The sequence below is a fragment of the Oncorhynchus tshawytscha genome, linkage group LG16 (genome assembly GCF_018296145.1).
Source record: "Oncorhynchus tshawytscha isolate Ot180627B linkage group LG16, Otsh_v2.0, whole genome shotgun sequence".
In the NCBI taxonomy this organism is placed as follows: domain Eukaryota; kingdom Metazoa; phylum Chordata; class Actinopteri; order Salmoniformes; family Salmonidae; genus Oncorhynchus; species Oncorhynchus tshawytscha.
This window is the reverse complement of record NC_056444.1, coordinates 1,968,366-1,993,295: the sequence shown is the minus strand read 5'-3', so window position 1 is coordinate 1,993,295 and position 24,930 is coordinate 1,968,366. Positions and strand designations below refer to the sequence as shown.

The 24,930-nt window shown below is 44.6% G+C and overlaps 1 protein-coding gene across 1 annotated transcript; it reads right to left on the bottom strand.

Moving 5' to 3' along the window:
* Positions 1–15,373: 15,373 nt before the first annotated feature.
* On the bottom strand, positions 15,374–24,218 carry LOC121839563 (proline-rich extensin-like protein EPR1). The gene is made up of 2 exons (XM_042298620.1): positions 24,159–24,218; positions 15,374–16,762 (listed from the first exon to the last, which is right to left on the bottom strand). The coding sequence occupies exons 1-2, from the start codon at positions 24,216–24,218 to the stop codon at positions 15,374–15,376; spliced, it is 1,449 nt and encodes a 482-aa protein (XP_042154554.1).
* Positions 24,219–24,930: the final 712 nt, after the last annotated feature.

The window sequence follows — 24,930 nt, the reverse complement described above, 5'->3', positions numbered from 1 at the left end:
ACTTTAATTTATTTCACACATTCCCAGTGGGTCAGAAGTTTACATACACTCAATTAGTATTTGGTAGCATTGCCTTTAAATTGTTTAACTTGAGTCAAGCGTTTCGCGTAGCCTTCCACAAGCTTCCCACAATAAGTTGGGTGAATTTTGGCCCATTCCTCCTGACAGAGCTGGTGTAACGGAGTCAGGTTTGTAGGCCTCCTTGCTCACACAAGCTTTATCAATTCTGCCCACAAATGATCTATAGGATTGAGGTCAGGGATTTAGACAGAGTGGATTATTAAAACATCATTTATCTATAGTGACGGTGTTAGCCACCCATTATGCATTGAACTATCCATCTACTCCTCCGTTCATCTACATCTACATCAATATTTAATGTTGTCTTGGCATCTTTATGGGCTGCTTGCTCTGCTGGTCCATTAAAGGGATCCGTGCCCCTCCCCAGCCATATTCCTGCTATCTGCTATCACACACACACACATATATCACACACACACACACACACACACACACACACACACACACACACACACACACACACACAGTCTTGTACAGTTAATCTTGTGAGGATACACAATTCAGTCCCATTCAAAATCCTACCCAAGCTCCTAACTCCTAACCCTAAACTAACCCTAGCTCCTAACTCCTAACCCTAAACTAACCCTAGCTCCTAACTCCTAACCCTAAACTAACCCTAGCTCCTAACTCCTAACCCTAAAATTAACCCTAGCTCCTAACTCCTAACCCAAAACTAACCCTAGCCCCTAACCCCTAACCCTAAAATTAACCCTAGCTCCTAACTCCTAACCCAAAACTAACCCTAGCCCCTAACCCCTAACCCTAAAATTAACCCTAGCTCCTAACTCCTAACCCAAAACTAACCCTAGCCCCTAACCCCTAACCCTAAAATTAACCCTAGCTCCTAACTCCTAACCCAAAACTAACCCTAGCCCCTAACCCCTAACCCTAAACTAACCCTAGCTCCTAACTCCTAACCCTAAAATTAACCCTAGCTCCTAACCCTTAACCCTAAAACTAACCCTAGATCCTAACTCCTAACCCTAAAACTAACCCTAGCTCCTAACCCCTAACTCCAAAACGAACCCTTGCTCCTAAGCCTTAACCCTAAAACTAAACCTAGATCCTAACTCCTAACCCTAAAACTAACCCTAGCTCCTACCACTAACCCTTAAAGTAATTCTAACCCCAACACTAAATCTAACCTTAACCCTAAACCCCCTAGAAACAGTTAATTATAGCGTGGGTCAACCAGCCAACCAATCAGTGTCGTTCTCATGGCTCATATATCTATTATCTATGTGAGTATTAATCTAAAGATAATTACCCAACATGCACCAGTGTAACAGACGTCCAGTGAAGACCAGAAGACTGTCACCAGGGTAACAGATGGTCTCGTCACCAGGGTAACAGACGGTCTCTGCACCAGGGTAACAGACGGTCTCGTCACCAGGGTAACAGACGGTCTCTGCACCAGTGTAACAGACGGTCTCGTCACCAGTGTAACAGACGGTCTCGTCACCAGTGTAACAGACGGTCTCGTCACCAGGGTAACAGACGGTCTCTGCACCAGTGTAACAGACGGTCTCTGCACCAGGGTAACAGACGGTCTCTGCACCAGTGTAACAGACGGTCTCGTCACTAGTGTAACAGATGGTCTCTGCACCAGGGTAACAGACGGTCTCTGCACCAGTGTAACAGACGGTCTCGTCACCAGGGTAACAAATGTGATCTTACTTCATAACTCTGTAGCGTTGTGTTTTTAAAGAAAGGACTGTCCAGCCAGCCACCCCAAATTGGTGCTTATTCTGATGACAGACACAAGGAAGTACGTTAGATGTGCAGGACAACTGTATACAGTATGGCTGTAGATGAGTGATTTGTCTGTTAGAACTTCTTCAGGCTAGGGTCTATTTTTCTCAATTTCCGCCTGACGATGATCCATGGCACGAAGCCTCCTGCGATGATCCATGGCCCGAAGCCTCCAGCGAGGAGTCATGGCACGAAGCCTCCAACGACGGCCTCTAGTCCGGAGCCTCCAGCGATGGCCTCCAGCCCGGCGCCCGCAATGAGGGTGCCCAGTCCGGGGTCCGCAGCGAAGGTCCCCAGTCCGGAGTCGGCGGCGAGGGTCCTCACACCAGAGGTGCCACCAAAGCGGGGTGAGCCAGAGGTGGAGCGGGGTTTACATCCCGCACCAGAGCCGCCACCACGGATAGATGCCCACCCGGACTCTCCCCTATAGATTCAGGTTTTGCGGCCGGTGTCCGCACCTTTGGGGGGAGGTACTGTCACGACCTGACCTTAGAGAGCCGTTTTGTTTCTCTATTTGGTTAGGTCCAGGTGTGATGTGGGATGGGCATTCTATGTTTTGTTTTCTATATTTCTTTATTTCTATGTTTTGGCCGGGTATGGTTCTCAATCAGGGACAGCTGTCTATTGTTGTCTCTGATTGGGAATCATACTTAGGCTGCCCTTTTTCCCTCCTTTCTTTGTGGGGAGTTAACTTTGTTTGAGGCATTGTGCCCTGTAAGTTTCACGGTTGTTTTCTCGTTTGTTGTTTTGTTGGCGTAATTTTTATAATAAAAGAAAATGTACGCTCACCACGCTGCACCTTGGTCTCCTTCCAACGACGGCTGTGACAAGAAACGGATATTGACTTTTAACAAAGTTTAGCGGTAGCTTTTTGGATTCCTTTCTCTGCATGCTGAATGAATAGATTAAAGAAACGATGGCGCCAACTAAACAGACTTTTTGGGATATAAAGAAGGATTTTATCGAACAAAACGACACTTCATGTTGTAGCTGGGACCCTTTGGATGATACATTTTTGGAAGATTTTCAAGAAGTAATTGAATATTTAATCACTTTTTGTGAATTTATGAAACATGTGCCGGTGGAAAAATATTTTTACGTGGGCCGCCGTCCTCAAACATCCGCATGGCATTTGCTGTAAAGCCTATTTTACACCGGTGGGTTTGGATACTGGATGCTGATTAGCTAAAACAGCATTTAGCCGTATGATGTTTAGCCCTTTCATCTTGATACATCAACAATAGTTCGACACGTAGAAAATAAATATTTAGATGAACCGAAACTAAAAGAACATTGTGAAACAAACAAAGTGGGCGCTTACCTGCTTCACTGAGTGCTGTGCAGGAAAAGGGAAACGTGAGTTTGGGAATAAAACAAAAAACGGAGCTGAACGTCATTCAACGGGTCTTTTATGGTTCGGTGAGAAGCATATGGGATTAGAAGATTATGGGATTATCAGAATATGGGATTAGAAGAATATGGGATTAGAAGAATATGGGATTATCAGAATATGGGATTAGAAGAATATGGGATTATCAGAATATGGGATTATCAGAATATGGGATTATCAGAATATGGGATTATCAGAATATGGGATTAGCAGAATATGGGATTAGCAGAATATGGGATCAGCAACTACGCTGGACTCAGAGCTGGTTTGCACCGATAACATCAACGACCTCCCTCTCAGTCTGGTGTGGAATATACAGGACACCGAATTCACAACGAACAACAATGTGTCTGACGGCATTATTAAAAAGTTGGAGGGATGCAACAAAGCTACTCACCAGTGAATGGATACTGATGGTATGTAACTGTTAACTAGCTATTAAACCATTCTAATGTATCGTGACAATATAACCGGTCGTTCTTTAGGCCTAACTATTAACTATCGTTATTTTGGCGTATATGTTTCAGGTACACACAAGAGACGATGGGAGTGACCACACTCACAATGATGCTGCCAAAGATCTGTAAAATAGCTGGCTCGACGCAGATGTAAACTAACCACTGTCTCCAAACCACCTTGATCCAGAAACTGTCAGATGCTTGACTAGAGGCACGAGCAATATTATCTGTCAGAGGACACAGATTCGCAGCTTCTTAAAAAAACTGAAGGCTAAATTTGGAAGTGAGGAGCACGTACGGTTCTCTGACCAAACAGCTGCAGCAGCTCCCCTCTCAGCTAAAAGAATGGCATCCATTTCCAGCAGTGGAGCCAAAGATCGATAACATGGGCAAGCCAACAACAGACGATAACATGGGGAAGCCAACAACAGACGATAACATGGGGAAGCCAACAACAGACGATAACATGGGGAAGCCAACAACAAACGATAACATGGGGAAGCCAACAACAAACAATAACATGGGGAAGCCAACAACAAACGATAACATGGGGAAGCCAACAACAAACGATAACATGGGGAAGCCAACAACAAACGACAACATGGGGAAGCCAACAACAAACGATAACATGGGGAAGCCAACAACAAACGATAACATGGGGAAGCCAACAACAAACGACAACATGGGGAAGCCAACAACAAACGATAACATGGGCAAGCCAACAACAAATGATAACTTGGGGAAGCCAACAACAAACGATAACATGGAGAAGCCAACAACAAACGATAACATGGGGAAGCCAACAACAAACGATAGCATGGGGAAGCCAACAACAAACGATAACATGGGGAAGCCAACAACAAACGATAACATCGAACAATTGTTCCAATAAATGACAACATTCAGATCAACATGAATAAGTCATTGGGGTGTGTTAGTCTAGAACTGGCACTAATGCTCAGTTTGTGCGTACATTTAATGGGTTGGGTACATTTAATGGGTTAGTGTTACATTTAATGGGCTACATATAATGGGTTAGTGTTACATTTAATGGGTTAGGGTTACATATAATGGGTTAGGGTTAGGGTTACATATAATGGGTTAGGGTTAGGGTTACATATAATGGGTTAGGGTTAGGGTTACATATAATGGGTTAGGGTTACATTTAATGGGTTAGTGTTACATTTAATGGGTTAGGGTTACATTTAATGGGTAGTGTTACATTTAATGGGTTAGGGTTACATTTAATGGGTTAGTGTTACATTTAATGGGTTAGGGTTACATATAATGGGTTAGGGTTAGGGTTACATATAATGGGTTAGGGTTATGGTTACATTTAATGGGTTAGGGTTACATTTCAGGTAGGCTTGCTAGCTAGCCTGTGGTTATGTTGCATAGTAACCAGTCTAGCAACAAGACTTTTGTCCAGACTACTTTTTCGGGCGGAATGCATTTATTATGAATGTATTTATTAAAACAACATTTTCAATTTAGATGTGTAGTTCTGCACCTTAATGTGATGGTAACCAGTTTATAATGGCAATAAGGATCCTCAGCGGTTAGTGGTATATGGCTGATATACCCCGGCTATATACCATCTGTCCTGGTGCTAGTTAAATGTATGGTATGCCTATTAATATAATATTGTTCTATATTTTACATGACTATCTGTCCTGGTACTTGGACAAGAATAGTTTAGATACACTACCGGTCAATAGTTTTAGAACACCTACTAATTACAGGGTATTTCTTTCTTTTTACTATTTTCTAAATTGTAGATTAATAGTGAAGACATCAAAAACACGAAATAACACATGTGGAATCAAGTAACGTAAAGTGTCAAATAAAGTGTTAAACAGTCCAAAACATCCAGCGATGATCCACGCAGCGAGGGTCCCCAGCCCGGGGTCTACGGCGAGGATCCGCAGGCCAGAGCCCCCGACGATGATCCACGGGTCTATGCTACAAGAGCGGACTCAGTGTAAAGAAGGGGGCGGCGTCCAGAACCAGAGCCGCCACTAAGGGTAGATGCCCACCGAGACCCTCCCATATAGGGAGGGGGTACTGTCACACCCTGACCTTAGTTATCTTCATTCTCTTTATTATTTTGGTTAGGTCAAGGTGTGAGGAGGGTGGTTTGTGTGTTTTTCATCTTGTCTAGGGTTTTGTACATCTATGGGGTTTTGGTATGTCTAGGTAAATGTAGGTCTATGGTGGCCTGAATTTGTTCCCAATCATAGGCAGCTGTTTATGGTTGTCTCTGATTGGGGATCCTATTTAGGTTGCCATTTCCATTTTGGTTTTGTGGGTTATTATTCTATGTTTAGTTGGCTGTCAACACTATTCATATCGCGTCACGGTTCGTTTTGTTATTGTGTATAGTTTTGTTCAGTGTTGTATTTGTTTAATAAAATAGAATGTACGCTTATCACACTGCGCCTTAGTCTCCTCATTATGACAAACATGACAGCAGCTTCCTGTCTCTCTGATGACATAACAGTGGAACCCACCGCGGAACCTCAGAACCGTAAACACCCATCATTTGTTCTCCTGATGACAGAACAGTGGAACCCACCGCGGAACCACAGAACCGTAAACACCCATCATTTGTTCTCCTGATGACAGAACAGTGGAACCCACCGCGGAACCACATAACCGTAAACACCCATCATTTGTTCCCCTGATGACAGAACAGTGGAACCCACCGCGGAACCAAAGAACCGTAAACACCCATCATTTGTTCTCCTGATGACAGAACAGTGGAACCCACCGCGGAACCTCAGAACCGTAAACACCCATCATTTGTTCCCCTGATGACAGAACAGTGGAACCCACCGCGGAACCACAGAACCGTAAACACCCATCATTTGTTCCCCTGATGACAGAACAGTGGAACCCACCGCGGAACCAAAGAACCGTAAACACCCATCATTTGTTCCCTGATGACAGAACAGTGGAACCCACCGCGGAACCACAGAACCGTAAACACCCATCATTTGTTCTCCTGATGACAGAACAGTGGAACCCACCGCAGAACCACAGAACCGTAAACACCCATCATTTGTTCTCCTGATGACAGAACAGTGGAACCCACCGCGGAACCACATAACCGTAAACACCCATCATTTGTTCCCCTGATGACAGAACAGTGGAACCCACCGCGGAACCAAAGAACCGTAAACACCCATCATTTGTTCTCCTGATGACAGAACAGTGGAACCCACCGCGGAACCTCAGAACCGTAAACACCCATCATTTGTTCCCCTGATGACAGAACAGTGGAACCCACCGCGGAACCACAGAACCGTAAACACCCATCATTTGTTCCCCTGATGACAGAACAGTGGAACCCACCGCGGAACCAAAGAACCGTAAACACCCATCATTTGTTCCCTGATGACAGAACAGTGGAACCCACCGCGGAACCACAGAACCGTAAACACCCATCATTTGTTCTCTTGATGACAGCACAGTGGAACCCACCGCGGAACCAAAGAACCGTAAACACCCATCATTTGTTCTCTTGATGACAGAACAGTCGAACCCACCTCGCAAGCACAATATGTCCTCCTGCTATCTGATGCAGAAAAACAACAGAAGAACCAACCGGTCTTCCGCTGAGAGACAGATAGAGTGTTTGACCACCTGGGAGCATCATCATTTTCTCACAGCGTTACCATGACTATCACCAGCCTCCATGTGTCTTTCCTACAGTACTGTGTATGTGACTAAGTCGTCTCAAATCAACACGTGACACTATAGGCTATATCGGTCATCAAGATAAAATCAGGATACATTTTCTTACCATGACAACAGCGCTGTTCCAGAGAAGAGTCCGTCACCATCACAACCATCACAACCACAGCTACCATGAGACTTCCCCATGTTGGCTCTCAGCCGGGTCATCACCCACGAGAGCTGCAATTTGATCAATTGAGTTTGAGTCCATCAGTAGCTGGAAAGTGAGGGAGATCAGGAGCCAGGAAGACTGCCCGCGAAAGCGTGGTGAGTGAGTAAGATCTTCCTGTAGTCACCTTCTGATCTCGGGTCTCTCTCTCTCTTTCTCTCTCTCTCTCTCTCTCTCTCTCTCTCTCTCTCTCTGTCTCTCTGTCTCTCTCTCCCTAATTTGCTTTACTGGCATGATGTAACAATGTACATACCAACCTTACATTTTGTCAGGAAATGCAGCTCGTCTCAAGGTTTTTCTAAGGTTTTGATCAGTAACCACGGTGTACTGTCGATTTAGGGCCAGATAGCACTGCATTTTGCTTTGTGTTTGTGTTTCACAATATGTAATGCAGTTTTGTTTTGACTGTTTTGGATGTTCTGGTCCTGAGACTTCAGTGTGTTAGTAAGAACAGGTTTGTGAACTCAGCACCAGGACCAGCTGGATGAGGGGACTGAGGCTTCAGTGTGTTAGTAAGAACAGGTTTGTGAACTCAGCACCAGGACCTGCTGGATGAGGGGACTGAGGCTTCAGTGTGTTAGTAAGAACAGGTTTGTGAACTCAGCAAAAAGGACCTGCTGGATGAGGGGACTGAGGCTTCAGTGTGTTAGTAAGAACAGGTTTGTGAACTCAGCACCAGGACCAGCTGGATGAGGGGACTGAGGCTTCAGTGTGTTAGTAGAACAGGTTTGTGAACTCAGCACCAGGACCAGCTGGATGAGGGGACTGAGGCTTCAGTGTGTTAGTAGAACAGGCTTGTTAACTCAGCCCCAGGACCAGCTGGATGAGGGGACTCTTTTCTTTGCTCAGCTCTTGGTATTGCAGGGCTTGGTAATGATATGAGAGGGGGTCACTGTACTTTAGATGTTTCCAAAACTCTTTCTTCCTCTGTCTCTCTCTTCTTCTCTCTCTACTTCTCTATCTCTCTTCCTCTGTCTCTCTCTTCTTCTCTCTCTACTTCTCTATCTCTCTCTCTCTTCTCTCTCTCTCAATTTTAGCTGAATTGATCTTTAGATGGTAGTCAGCGTCAACCAGTTAAACCGTTACCAGGAAAACCCCACAGGAAACCCTCTGGAAATCTTTGAGATATCTCTCTTTTAAATCACTGGATAATCAACAGCTAATCCAACTCACCCCCCTCCCCCTAAACGCATACACTCAAACGGGCTTTGTGTCAATTACAATCAAAATCATTTTTACTGGCGTCCCCCCCTCCCATCCCTAATTCATTCCCTTCATTATATTTTCTAAAATAGCTGAATTTACACCAGGCCCTCATCAGAGATGTCAAGGACGTGTGTGTGTGTGTGTGTGTGTGTGTGTGTGTGTGTGTGTGTGTGTGTGTGTGTGTGTGTGTGTGTGTGTGTGTGTGTGTGTGTGTGTGTGTGTGTGTGTGAGTGTGTGTGTCTGTGTGTGTGTGTGTGAGTGTGTGTGTCCCTTTCTTTTCCAGTTCAGTATTGATGAAATAGAGAATCTCAAGTTCTATTCTCTGATCTTCTTTGTCCTTCAGTTTTTTTTTTTGATACACACACACACACACACACAAACACTTTGATACACACAGCATACTTAGAAAGCTCTGATACACACCATACTGACAAATGGATTTCAAATTAACCCCCCCTCCCCCGAAACACACTCTGTGAGCTCTGTACAGATTGATAAGTGGTATTCAAGCTGTATTAGAGAAATAGTTGTGTTTCAAGCTCCTGATGATTTTTTTCCAGCCTGTTCTGTGATAATGAGGATACATGTTCTGATGGTAGCTCCATGATCATAGTCCCTAGTAAGGTTCTTTAAACCTCTTAGGGCTAGAGGCCAGTGTTCCGAAGTTCGGATGAATGGCGTGCCCAAAGTGAACTGCCTGTTACTCAGGTCCAGAAGCTAGGATATGCATATGATTGGTAGCATTGGATAGAAAACACGTTGTAGTTTCTACAACCTTTACAATTATGTCTGTGAGCATATTTATCTTCTTAAGGCTAGCTGGCACTATTTTCACGTCCGGTCTGTCATAATATAATAGAGATAGTAGATCTAGCTGGTCTGTCATAATACAATAGAGACAGTAGATTAACCTGGTTATTCATAGTATAATAGAGGCAGTAGAGCTAGCTGGTCTGTCATAATATAATAGAGACAGTAGATCTAGCTGGTCTGTCATAATATAATAGAGACAGTAGATCTAGCTGATCTGTCATAATACAATAGAGACAGTAGATCTAGCTGGTCTGTCATAATACAGTAGTATGATTTATTAATTATTACAAGTATTTTTGTTTTTGAATTTGGCGCGCTGCTATTTCACTTGGTGTTGTGAAATCAATCCCGTTAATGGGATTGGCGCGTGAATGGATCACTAAGAAGATAACAGAACTGACATGGCAGGTGAAAACCCGTGGAGAATAGACCTGAAAAATTATTTCATGAGGTCACAGTCCATTTCAATGCATGTCTATGGGATAAACAAATAAATAGCTCCCAGATTGTAGTTCCTATGGCTTCCACTAGATGTCAACAGTCTTTAGAAAGGGTTTCAGGCTTGTTTTTTAAAATTGACAGAGTAGTTGTAGTTTTTACAAGGTGTCTCTCATTAGAAAAGTAGTCTTGTTGGCGTGTGAATGAGGTGCGAGCTCTTCGTTATTTAGCTTCCTTATTGGACATACTATTCTCCGTCTTAAATGTTATCATTTATTTATTAGATTACCTGAAGATTAATTTGATTACCTGAGGATTAATTAGAACATAATTTGACTTGTTTGGACGAACTTTACTGGTAACTTTTTTGGATTCATTTGTATTCATTTGTATGCATGTTGAACGAGTGGATTACTGAATCATGCGCGCCAACTAAACGGTCATTTTTGGGATATAATGAAAGACTTTATCAAACAAAACAACCATTTGTAGCTGGGACCCTTGGGATTGCATACAGAGGAAGATCTTCAATGGTAAAGGATTTATTTTATCGCTATGTGTTACTTTTGTGATGCCTGTGAAGGTTTGGAAAATTATTTTGGTGTGGGGCGCTGTCCTCAGATAATTTCCCTATAAAGCTTTTTTGGAATATGACACCGTGGTTGGATTAACAAGAAGTTAAGCTTTTAAATTATTTAGGACAATTGTATGTTTAATATTACAATTTTGTAAGTTGAATTTGGCGCACTCCAGCTTCCCCGGAGGTTGTCGATTCTGATCCCTTTAACGGGATCTATGTGCTAAGAGGTTTTCTGCAGAAGAATGCAGTCGTTTCACTGAGCGTGGTTCTGATGTGCATTCTGATATGCGTACACATATAAGCAGACTCGTGTGTACACGTCAACAAGATCTCAGTCTCACTTCAGCATCTGACATTTGTCCAGGGAGGGGATAACAGTAATATCGTCGAGAATTACGTTTAGGCATTATTTCAGACTGGTTTAAGGTAAAAACAGAAGAAGAAAAAACTGCTTAGCACTGGGATTGATCCATCAATATTCAGAGCCAGAGTTTAGCACTGGGATTTTATCCATCACCTTTGGCGCGAAGAAACCTTCGGGTCACGCGAAAATACATGCGCGCGTCGGGTCTTGAGCTCCCTTTGTTCCAAGATTCACCAAACGATGTAGGTTTGTCTGTTCACGCTAAGGATTGTTTTCTGTGTTTAGAACATGCTAAAGCTCGATTCTGCACTTAGTTTGACCAGTTCAGTCGACATATAATATGTAATTTTGAAGTTTTGATGCGCATCCACTAGAATTTTTGGTGCATTTCAGCCGAAATTTGTCGCGTTTGATAACCTAAAGACACAGACTTGAAAACCAAACGCAGTTTTTGGAAAGTATAACTTCTTCCACGACTTCTGATCGAAGAACATCAAAGGTAAGGGAATATTTATGTGGTTATTTTGTGTTTCTGTGGACTTCAACATAGCGGAGTCATATAGCTAATCTATGAGCGCCGTCTCAGATTATTACATAGTGAACTAATTCTGTAACGTTAAAAATAAATGTAACACAGTGGTTGCATTAAGAAGCATCTTTCTAACTATATGTAGAACATGTATATTTAGTCAAAGTTTGATGTGTATTGCTGTTATCTGGCAGAGTTATCATAATTTCTCCGGACATTCTAGTAGCATTTTTTGAACATGGCCGTCAATGTAAACAGTGATTTATGTATATAAATTGCATATTATTGGAAAAAAACATAAATGTACTGTATAACATGTCCTATTGCTGTCATCTGATGAAGATTTTCAAAAGGTTAGTGAATTATATTTCTTTTAATCCTGCTTTTGTGATTACATCTTTTGTTCACAAATATGGCTATTTAAATTAGCCGTATCTTTGGTGGTGGTTTGACATAAATATGTGCTATGTTTTCGCCGTAAAACATTTTAGAAATCTGACACGCTGGGTAGATGAACAAGGTGTTTATCTTTCATTTGAGCTATTGGACTTGTTAATGTGTGGAGGTTAAATATTTCTAAGAATATTTTTGCGTTCTGTGCGCCACTGTTTCAGTTGAGCAGGGGTCGGTGGTCCCGCTAGGGGTACGTGGTAGCGTGAACAAGCTATAGAAGAAGAAAAAACTGCTTAGCACTGGGATTGATCCATCAATATTCAGAGCCAGAGTTTAGCACTAGGATTGATCCATCGATCCTCAGAGCCAGAGTTTAGCACTGGGATTGATCCATCAATCTTCAGAGCCAGAGTTTAGCACTAGGATTGACCCATCGATCCTCAGGGCCAGAGTTTAGCACTGGGATTGATCCATCGATCCTCAGAGCCAGAGTTTAGCACTGGGATTGATCCATCGATCCTCAGAGCCAGAGTTTAGCACTGGGATTGATCCATCGATCCTCAGAGCCAGAGTTTAGCACTGGGATTGATCCATCGATCCTCAGAGCCAGAGTTTAGCACTGGGATTGATCCATCGATCCTCAGAGCCAGAGTTTAGCACTGGGATTGATCCATCGATCCTCAGAGCCAGAGTTTAGCACTGGGATTGATCCATCGATCCTCAGAGCCAGAGTTTAGCACTGGGATTGATCCATCGATCCTCAGAGCCAGAGTTTAGCACTGGGATTGATCCATCGATCCTCAGAGCCAGAGTTTAGCACTGGGATTGATCCATCGATCCTCAGAGCCAGAGTTTAGCACTGGGATTGATCCATCGATCCTCAGAGCCAGAGTTTAGCACTATAATTCAACCATAGATCCTCAAAGCCAGAGTTTAGCACTAGGATTGCAACTTGCAAACACGACTGCTCACTAGCGAACACTGTCAAACAAGCTCGGAATGAACACCGGCTATTAAACTATTATGCTCGTTCAGCTTACTTTGGCCTATTCACTGAAACAGGAATGGAAGAGCTGTTACCATTCAAACAAATTAATCTGTTGAATATCTATCCCAACTTCATTAACTACTTGGGCCCTATGGCCCACGTTTGTTTGCCAATCGTAGAACTCAGAGTGCTTGCGAGCACAGCCATTGAGGCATCAAAAGTGCGCAGCGTTGAGTGCCCTGACCACTTGGTTTTTGAAGTTTGACCAGGAGCACTCACTCCAGTTAGAAGGTGCATTATCAGGTATTGGAGTGTTAAAAGATGATGCGCAACAACAGTTTTTACCACGAAACCACGAGACCAATACCCACCGCAGTCGAATTAACTGTAAAGTATGTCACCATCGAAACGACTACCGCTACAATCGACCTGATCACTACGTTCCAGCACCCAACTCACACAAAGTGTGAGAGCACAAGGGTAACAAGGGTAACAAATGGTTCAATGACAATCAAAATGTAGACTGATGCACTCTAGATGTTCTAAAACATGAAGTACGAAAGCAAGAAATTTGAGAGGACAGAAAAAGTTAAGTCACTCTGACTAGATGTGGACAACAGGTCCGCTAAAATTAACACCCTTAGCAAGGACGTAAACAATCAAATCACTCCCGATCTCACTCAAGACCCTATCCAGGGCCCGCTCGATCAAGTAACAAGCCCACAGGCTTTGTCTATAGACTCTATAGAAGCAAAAGGTCAAACACTTCCTGAGCCAATTACACTCAAACCCTGATAAGTCGATATGTCTTCATCATGAACAAAGACTACACATCTAGTAGTTACGATCAACCACTGCACCATGTGGTGAAAATGACCACAAAACGCAACTCAAACAGCCCATACCTGGAGACACTTAACCTGATCTGCTAAATGATTCTGGCTTGACAATGTCGCTCACCTCTCAAACGTTGTTCTATGATCTCAAAAGAGCTTTGAAGTCAACTAAACATTGGTTAAAAAATGGAACAATGCAACACTACACTTCGAGGGGTCACCCAGACTACCTCGCCTCTCACATTGAGAGTCATGCTGAAACTTCCAGGACATATCGCTCGTCCACCCTGTGTATGTTACCAGCCTCGAAACTGTACCCCTGCTACTCGGAGCAGACTTGATGGATTGGTTACTCCCAATGATGGATTGGAAAACCAACCAGGTATGGTCACAGGCCACAGTGCCCTCTCCACTGACCACACTGTCTTCCCCTAGCTGCAACACAGTCAACCAAGAGGGGTTATGTTACAGCCTTATTCTAAAACTTTTTTTTTTTAATTGATCGAACATCTCTAGAGAGACCTCAAAATAGCTGTGCAGCGATACTTCCCATCCAACCTGACCAAGCTTGAGAGGACCTGAAGAGAATGATACTATCATGTCACAAGGACAGACCCAGATGCAGACACAGGAGGCAGATGGTTGGAGTCTTACAATGTTTATTAATCCAAAAGGAGTAGGCCAGAGAATAGTCGTGAACAGGCAAAAGGTTAAAACCAGATCAGAGTCCAGGAGGTACAGAGTGGCAGACAGGCTCATGGTCAAGGCAGGCAGAATGGTCAGGCAGGCGGGTACAGAGTCCAGAAACAGGCAAAGGTCAAAACCGGGAGGACTAGAAAAAAGTAGAAATTCAAATAGCAGGAGAGCGGGAAAAACACTGGTTGACTTGGAAACATACAAGACGAACTGGCACAGAGAGATAGGAAACACAAGGATAAATACACTGGGGAACATCAGTGACACCTGTAGGGGTTGGAGACAATCACAAGGACAGGTGAAACAGATCAGGGCGTGACAGATACAGGTGTGCCAAGCATGTAGCGTCATACCCAAGAATGACTCGAGGCTGTAATCACTGCCAAAGGTGCTTCACTAAAGTACTGAGTAAAGGGTCTGAATACTTATGTAAAGAAGATATTTTGGTTCTTATTTTTAAATCATATTCCATTTTGTTTTCTTAAAACCTGTTTTCGCGTTGTCATTGTGGGGTATCCATTTTAGAATAAGGCACGTAACGAAATGTGGGAAAGTCAAGGGTCTAAATGCTTGCTGAATACACGGTATGCATCATTTAGAGTTATATACATAACTTTAGTGGTAATACACATTCTGTTTTGATTTGTAATACATTTTAAGGCTGCATGATACGACTCGAATGATGATTTGAAAAAATTAGCTTGAAAGGCATGAGCTCTGCTTTGTTTCATTGTGCAGGCTGAACACACTTCATCAGTCTCTCATTCACCATTTGACAAGTGCTTGATAATAGTGTCACCCATCAGACTATTTTCAATTTATTCTGGTCTTTACATATACTAAATAATATATTTGTGGAATTGTTTTTTATTTAGAATGGACCATTATTATGCACCTGTCAGAACAGGGGCGGGGGGAAAAGACATGTCATTCATCTGCACTTCAATAGACAACGGAGGACGATGGAGGACGATGGAGGGCGATGGAGGACGATGGAGGGCGATGGAGGGCAATGGAGGACGATGGAGGGCAATAGAGGATGATGGAAGGCGATGAAGGGCACTGGAGGACGATGGAGGGCAATGGAGGACGATGGAGGGCAATGGAGGACGACGGAAGGCGATGGAGGGCAATGGAGGACGATGGAGGGTGCTGAAAGGCACTGGAGGACGATGGATGGCGCTGGAGGACGATGGAGGACGATTGAGGACGATGCAGGGCGATGGAGGACGCTGGAGGGCGATGGAGGACGATGGAGGGCGATGGAGGACTATGGAGGGCGATGGAGGGCGATGGAGGACGATGGAGGGCGATGGAGGACGATGGAGGGCGATGGAGGGCGATGGAGGGCGATGGAGGACGATGGAGGGCGATGGAGGACGATGGAGGGCGCTGGAGTACGATGGAGTGCAATGGAGGACGATGGAGGGCAATGGAGGATGATGGAGGGCGATTGAGGATGATTGAGGACGATGGAGGGCGATGGAGGGCGATGGAGGCACTGGAGGGCGATGGAGGGCGATGGAGGGCGATGGAGGATGATGGAGGACGATGGAGGACGATGGAGGGCGATTTAGGGAGCTGGAGGACGATGGAGGGCGATGGAGGATGATGGAGGGCGATTGAGGACGATGGAGGGTGATGGAGGGCGCTGGAGGACGATGGAGGGCGATGGAGGGTGCTGGAGGACGATGGAGGATGATGGGGGACGATGGAGGACGATGGGGGACGATGGAGGACGATGGGGGACGATGGAGGACGATGGAGGGCGATGGAGGGCGATGGAGGACGATGGAGGGCGATGGAGGACGATGGAGGACGATGGAGGATGATGGCGGGCGCTGGAGGACGATGGAGTGCAATGGAGGACGATGGAGGGCGATGGAGGACGATGGAGGACGATGGAGGGCGATGGAGGACGATGGAGGGCGCTGGAGGACGATGGAGTGCAATGGAGGATGATGGAGGGCAATGGAGGATGATGGAGGGCGATTGAAGACGATGGATGGCGATGGAGGGCGATGGAAGGCACTGGAGGACGATGGAGGATGATAGAGGGCGATTGAGGACGATGGAGGATGATGGGGGACCATGGGGGACGATGGAGGACCATGGGGGACGATGGGGGACGATGGAGGACGATGGAGGACGATGGAGCGCGATGGAGGATGATGGAGGACGATGGAGGGCGATGGAGGACGATGGAGGACGATGGAGGGCGCTGGAGGACGATGGAGGATGATGGGGGACGATGGAGGACGATGGAGGACGATGGAGGGCGCTGGAGGACGATGGAGGATGATGGGGGACGATGGAGGACGATGGAGGGCGCTTGTGCGATGGAGGACACGATTCAATTTCATGCCAGCCAGGTATGTAATCTCCGATTGAAAAAAAAAAGCAATGTGCTTCATATTATGAAAGTTGTGAGTTAAAAATAGTAGGCCTAGCCCACAATTGCATAGCATAGCCTATTGAAATGGAGCACAACATGGGCTTATAGGAACTCTATGCATCTCCATGCATCAACCAGCTATGAGCAGCTGGTTCTCACTGCACAATAGGAGATCCTATTCCGCTCAAACTCTAAATGTCAGGGCTCTCATGAAGTGTTTGATTTGATTTTTTGATTGCATTTGAATTGATGTCAGAGGGGCAATAGAGCGTTGAGTATCAAACCATTATCGACTGGCTGTTGCCAAGTTTGGTAGCGGCATCAGAGCGCAGTTTTGGAGAAGCCTAGTTGTGACTTAATGGTCATGTGGAACTTGTGGCCGATAGCAGCCCAAGGCGGGTGGCAGATTTGTTTCTATTAAGGACAAGCTTTAAGGTTTAAAATGGTAAAGTTTTCTATCTGCCTCATGGCAAAATGTGTAGAAAGATATTAGCTTTAAAGCTGCAACAACAAAACATATTTCTGCCTGTGTAGAATTGCAGGAAATTAGCTAGCTATTATCGCTGATGCCAAGATGTGGGCCTTTAAAATGTTTCTTCCCAGGACCCGAGAATTGGTTTGTCTGGCCATGCACTGCTGAAGTGAAATTATGACTGATGTTTTCATCTCACTGGCGCTATGAAGGGGTCCCTGATGAATGTCACAAAAGGCCCAGCTAACAATTCAATGGAGAGAGAACACTTTTGTAATGTTACCCGTATTGTTCCCCTGATGTTTGATTGTCCAGTTTTCCGTTTGTTATGGAAACAGTTTATGTATGTTAGCAAAAACCTCCCAATAACCTACATAACCTATTTAGCATGTTTTGGCAGTAGAGTTAGGAGAACATTCCCTAAATGTCAAACAAAACTTACCCAGAATGTAATGTTCTCGACACGTTCCACGGGACGTTGCAAGAACATTGATGTTTCCAGTTTTCTGAGGGTTAGGAGGATATTCCATCAACATTGCACAGAGAATACGATTCCAACATTTGATGGGAACGTATGCAAGAATGTCCGATGACATTTAAAACGTAGGACGTTCTGTCATGTTCACCTCAAGGTTTTTGTCAAATTTCCCAGCTTGTTCCGAGGAATTCCCTAAAGATGGTTTTAGGACAATTCCTGATGGTCCAAAAGAAACATTCTCCAAAAACAAAACAAAAACTAGTTTCTTTACACACCGCCCCTGGTTACTGTTTCCAAGGCCCTGATTGGTGAACCACTGATCCATTCACAGCTCTTTCTCTGGCAAGGTTAGGGACACCCACACACACAGTGCTTCTAACATACAAAGTTTTCAACTTACATATCTGACACAACCCTCAAAAAAACTGACCACATGTAATGCTATTGCAACGTTCCAATGAAACGTGTCTAGAAAATGAACATCTTACATTCTGAGACCATGGGAAACCGTCTTCTGTGTATGTTTTGTGGGACGTTGATGGAATATTCTCCTAACCATCAGAAACTCTGGACGCTGGAATATCCTTGCAACGTTCCAATAAAGCTTGCCTATAAAATCTACATATAATATTCTGAGAACATGTTTAACAAAGTTCTGGGTAAGTTCTGTTTGACGTTAAGGGAATTGATCTCTTGGACACAGTCCTTTTGCACATCACTGGAACGTTCCAGAAAAACGTTAGGTCAATGAAACAGTCCTCTAGTCATCACCAGCTCACCTTCCTGCTACCTCCATGCCCAGAAACCAGGGTCAAGTTTGGAACATCAATCACCCAGAGAAGGTGGGGCTTATCAGCAGGTGGCCATTCATGGCTAATTAGAAGTTCTGTTACCACGCCCCCCTGGCCTTTGAACGGGGTATGGTTGTAGGCGCCAGGCGTATCGGTATGTGTAAATAACTGCAAAGTTTTTCAAGCTCAACAGTTTCCTGTGTGTATCAAGACTAGTCCACCACCCAAAGGACACCCAGTCAACGTGACATACCTGTATTGAAGCATTAGAGTCAACATGGGTCAGTATCCCTGTGGTACTCGTTCCACACCTTATAGACAAATTGAGGCTTTTCTGAGGGCAAATGGGTGGGAGGAAAGCTCAATATTAGGAAACTGTTATTAATGTTTTGTACACTCAGTGTAGAATGCTCATAGGAATCCATTTGATTCGCCTGATAAGGAACTAGTTTGGTAGATCTCATGCCCAACATAAAAAGGGTCAATTCCAAAAGTTCAAGAGCACAGATCACTTTCACCTAAGTCAATGAACAATCATTTAACCTCACACATCACTGCATGACTGATCACACACACACACACACACACACACACACACACACACACACACACACACACACACACACACACACACACACACACACACATATACACGATTTCTCTCTTTCTCTCTTTCAAACACACCTCCCCACACCACCTCCCAGAGTGCAGTGATGTTGTTATAGCCGGGGAGACAGTTGACTGGTGAGTGTAGAACTGGTCTGTGTGTTTTAGTGTGGGTCAACCCCAGGCCAGACCTCCCTGGCTGGCCTCCCAGCCTGCTTCAAGCCCAGGATCTTGCTCAATGTCCACCTGCTGAGAAGGCTTCACATAGATACATTGTTCCTGGTCTGTGGTCCCACTGAGAGTGAGCAGGGAAGTTAAAGTCAACACCGCATATCACACTTCTCTTTGTAGCAGGTCTTTGAGGGTGACCTCCAGGAGAGGGAAGGAGGCTACGCTACATAACACAGAGTTCATACCATGTGGGCTAGGCTACGCTAGAGAGCTACTCAATGCAGACTATGTGGGCTAGGCTACACAGCTACTCACTGCAGACCAGGTGGGCTAGGCTACGCTACACAGCTACTCAATGCAGACCAGGTGGGCTAGGCTACACTACACAGCTACTCAGTGCAGACCAGGTGGGCTAGGCTACGCTACACAGCTACTCACTGCAGACCAGGTGGGCTAGGCTACGCTACACAGCTACTCACTGCAAACCAGGTGGGCTAGGCTACGCTACACAGCTACTCAATGCAGACTATTTTACAGAATTAATGTTAACCTGCCAGACTGTTTTAATGTGATGGTGTACAGTAGGATGAGCAGGGTGCTCTTCTGGAGCAGCTCTAGCCTGCAGTTGCTGTAAGGATGCTGAAATGATGCTGTTAGGATGCTGTTAGGCTGCTGTTATCCAGTCCAGTATTATAGCTACTGTATAACTGTGTCTCAAATGACTCCCTATTTCGTACCTACTGCACTGCTTTGGACCAGAGCCTTCTCATAATGAATGTACTTAAAAGGGAATAGAGTGCCATTTGAGACCGCAGTAACTGTGTCCTTCTGGTCTAATGGTTCCCTGAGTCCCCTGTAACTGCGGGGACGGAAGATGGTTAGCACCTCGTTGTTTAGATGTTTGATAGAGGAGAGAGAAAGAGAGAGAGGGAACTGAGAGAGAGAGAGAGAGAGAGAGAGAGAGAGAGAGAGAGAGAGAGAGAGATTACACATAGAGAGATGTACACATCCTAATACAGGGAAACTCCAGGTGATACAGAAAGGAATGTCTCAATCTGTGTATGTGTAAATGTTTCTAGGAAGGCCGATGTCTGGTAGAGCTGCTGATGTGGGACTGAGGGCTATTACAGACTGATAGATATAACTGTCCATTAACGGAGAGATGGAAGGAAAGCGAGGAAACATTGGAAATGAGAAAACATCATTCTCTCACAGGCCATGCATGGTGAATACATATGTGATGATGAGAGAGATGAGAGAGAGAGAGAGAGAGAGAGAGAGAGAGAGAAGAGAGAGAGAGAGAGAGAGATGACGAGAGAGACAGTGAGAGAGAGACAGTGAGAGAGATGACGAGAGAGACAGTGAGAGAGAGAGTGAGAGAGAGAGAGAGAGAGAGAGAGAGAGAGATACGTAATAAAAGATATCGATCGAGCTTAGGCAGAATTACTTTTAAACAATCAAATTGACAACCTCTCCTCTGCAAATTCATTGATGAAGTGTTTTAGCGATGACCAGGAAGACCATTGTTGGAGCCATGGGTCGCAGCTTTATTTGTGACCCATGGAGCTGGAAACAGAAGAATGTTAAAGGTGATTGAGAAACAACTTATGAATTTTATTTCTCTCTGTAGCCCACTCACTTTCAATATATGAATAATAAATCGTTAAGTATTTTCCATTGTGTTAATGATAGCGGATTGATTGATTTCCACGCTTTTAAAATACTGCTTTTTTCATGATGAGGAGAGAATCTTCCAACCGACCGGATATTTCACTTTATATGTCTTAAAATGTCTTAAAATATGTCTTAAAATGTCTTAAAATATGTCTTAAAATGTCTTAAAATATGCAGGCAGACAGATTAAAAGTATGTTTACATTGTAATACTTCTTACAGCCAACTTTCTAGCTCCGCCATCCTTACCTTTGACCAAAAACAGCTTCTGGACATCAGAACAGTGATCACGGAACCTCAATTTGGATGAAGAAGTCTAGTTCAACGAATCAGCAGCTCTGGATGAAGAAGTCTAGTTCAACGAATCAGCAGCTCTGGATGAAGAAGTCTAGTTCAACGAATCAGCAGCTCTGGATGAAGAAGTCTAGTTCAACGAATCAGCAGCTCTGGATGAAGAAGTCTAGATCAACGAATCAGCAGCTCTGGACAATCTGTTTACCTGAACCAGCCCCTGATCCCTGGGACTCCGAAGAAGTGGCAGTGAAAGAGAAGCAAATGAGGCGGCGACATGACAAGCGAGCATTCTTCTACCTTCTGTTTTGTTGGCGAACATGCAGTCACTGGAGAATAAACTGGATGAGCTCAGTTTGAGACGATCCTATAAACAGGACCCACAAATCTGTAATATCCTATGTTTTTCCTCCGAGTCATGGCTGAAAGAGGACACAAATGTTCCAACTGGAGAATTCCATTGTCTTCAGAGAAGCACTGGAATGAGAAGTAACTCTGTCGGGAGCGCGCGTCATGAGACCAAGGCTCTCTGCCAGACCATTGACTCAAAGAGGTCTCATGAGCCCCTCCTTTATAGTAGAATCCTCAAACTAGTTTCTAAAGACGGTTGACATCTAGTGGAAACCCTAGGAAGTGCAACCTCATCCATATCTCAATGTGTATTCAGTAGGCCAAGCTTTGAAAACCTACAAACCTCAGATGTCCCACTTCCTGGTTGGATTTTTCTCAGGTTTTCGCCTGCCATATGAGTTCTGTTATACTCACAGACATCATTCAAACAGTTTTAGAAACTTCAGAGTGTTTTCTATCCAACACTAATAATAATATACATATTTTAGCATCTGGGACAGAGTAGGAGGCAGTTCACTCTGGGCATGCTATTCATCCAAAAGTGAAAATGCTGCCCCCTATCCCAAAAAGGTTAACAACAGCTGGTGTGCAATCTCTAATATTAATTACGGAAGTATTGTGTTTTTGCTCACATGAGTTAGAATGCAGCTGTAGACTATTAACCAAGAGAGTTTTCATCTATATTTTTCATAGCTGTCTATTCACCACCACTGATGCACTAAGATTGCACTCAAAGGGCCAAAAGCAATCAGGAAAACACAGTCAGAAGCAGCATTCCTCTTGGCCGGTGATTTAAATGCAAGGAAAAGTGAAATCTGTTTCACCCCATATTTTTTTAACAGCAACGAGAGGTGACAAATCACATTTATTCCACACACAGAAACATGTACTGTACATAGACCATCCCTCACCTTTGGCAAATCAGACCATAACTCTTATCTTCCTGATTCCTGCAAACAAGCAAAAACTCAAACAGGAAGTATATGTTTAGATCAAGGTAAGATGAAGCAGAAGACTGAATTCATCCCGAAAACATTGCGTGCATCATAACATCGTCTGTGACCACACGCACATACCGCTTCGCGGCTGAGCCGTTGTTGCTCCTAGAGGTTTTCACTTCCTTATAACAGCACTTACAGTTGACCGGGGCAGTTCTAGCAGGGCATACATTTTACTAACTGACTTGTTGAAAAGGTGGTATCCTATGACGCTGTCACGTTGAGCTCTTCAGTAAGTCCAGTCTTCTGAAGGGGGGCATACATCTCTCTCCCTCCATATTTCCCCTTTCCCTTCCTCCTTCTCTCTCTTCCTCCCTCTCTCCCTCCTTTCCTCTCTCTCATTTCTCTCTCGCCCTCACTCTCTTCCCCTCTCTCTTTCCTTCTCTTTGTTGGACAACAAAAGGAGACAGAAAGTGTTGAAGCGTCCAGAGCTGACGGAAGGAGAAACACTATAGGCAGAAAACACATATCATATGGTCCCAAAGAAATTAGGCAAGGACACACACGCATGCCCGCCCGCACGCACGCACGCACGCACGCACGCACACACACACGCGCGTGCGTGCGTGTAAACGCATAAACACAGTCATGCATAAGAATTTATGCCCCATGACAGGAACATCTTAACACTATAATATCTATAGAAATGGTTCTCCTCCCCTGACTGAAGAACTCATTATCAATCATGCTTTTTGCAGCCAAACAACAAAAACAAGACAATAATGTTAAGTAATAACCACCATTGTAGTACGGATGAATCCTGAGCTGGAATGTGAAGCTAACTGAAGCTGGATAGCTTCATAAAACCCAGAGTAGATATTTGCTCCATAGGATACCACTCTGGAATGTTACGGCCACCAGTAAATCTACCTTACTACTATGAGAGAGAGAGAGAGAGAGAGAGAGAGAGAGAGAGAGGTATGTCAAATCAAATATTAAATAAATATTATGTGTGTGCGTGTATGCTCAAGGCCTTCCCAGTAAACCCTACATTTTATTTGTGCCCAAAAACAGACATAAAATCATAAAAACACTTAGGGTATGTTCATGTAGGCAAGAGAGAAAAGGATAAAGGAAAGCAGAGAGTGAGAGCAGAGGGGGGTGAGAGAGATAAATAAATAAAAAATGACTGAAGGGAACAGAGTAGAGGAAGAGGAGAGGATAAGTAAGGGGGGTAGAAAAGAAGAGAGAGAGAGAAAGAGAGGTATTAGTGGTTTCAGCCAGCTGCCAAATGATGCTCTTGATTGCCTGTGTTGTCGTTTGGAAACAGAAGGTGTGAGGGTGATTAGACCGAGGCTCCAGACTGGGGCTCCAGCCCTGATGAACAGATGCTGATAACAAAGACCATGTTCATTGTGGTTAATAGTCAGGCACTGCCAATGGCTGGCTCACTGTCTGCTGAGGATAGGGAAAAACCTGCCAACATAGCTCATCTCCTCCTCTTCTTCTCCTCTTCGTCCCTCCTCCTCTCCCTTGCTCCCTTCGAGATAGGCTCCCTTACTTGGGAAAATCTGCCTCCATAGCTCTTCTCATCCTCACCTCTCCTCATCTCCTCTCCCATCATAGAAGAGAGATAGGCTCTCTACACTAATGTTTGGGATGTACGCTAACATAATGAGCCTGGTATTTGCAAGAAAAGGTAATGATAATCAGTCACAGGGACGGAGTGGAGGGAGGATGGTATGGTACAGGGGAACGATGGTTCTGCCTCTAGGAGTGGAGAGAGGATGGTATGGTACAGGGGAACGATGGTTCTGCCTCTAGGGGTGGAGGGAGGATGGTACGGTACAGGGGAATGATGGTTCTGCGTCTAGGAGTGGAGGGAGGATGGTATGGTACAGGGGAATGATGGTTCTGCGTCTAGGAGTGGAGGGAGGATGGTATGGTACAGGGGAATGATGGTTCTGCGTCTAGGAGTGGAGGGAGGATGGTATGGTACAGGGGAATGATGGTTCTGCCTCTAGGAGTGGAGGGAGGATGGTACGGTACAGGGGAACGATGGTTCTGCCTCTAGGAGTGGAGGGAGGATGGTACGGTACAGGGGAACGATGGTTCTGCCTCTAGGAGTGGAGGGAGGATGGTACGGTACAGGGGAACGATGGTTCTGCCTCTATTAGTCGTGTTCATTCAGGAGACGGAGGAGCTGAAAGGCTAGATACAGCTGGAACTAAGGGTGTTACCTTTAAGCTGGTGATTGTTTTTTGATGGTGTTAGAGATGGAGGGATGTTAGCAAAGCAAGACGACATAATGGTTTAAATGGGTATCGCTTTGT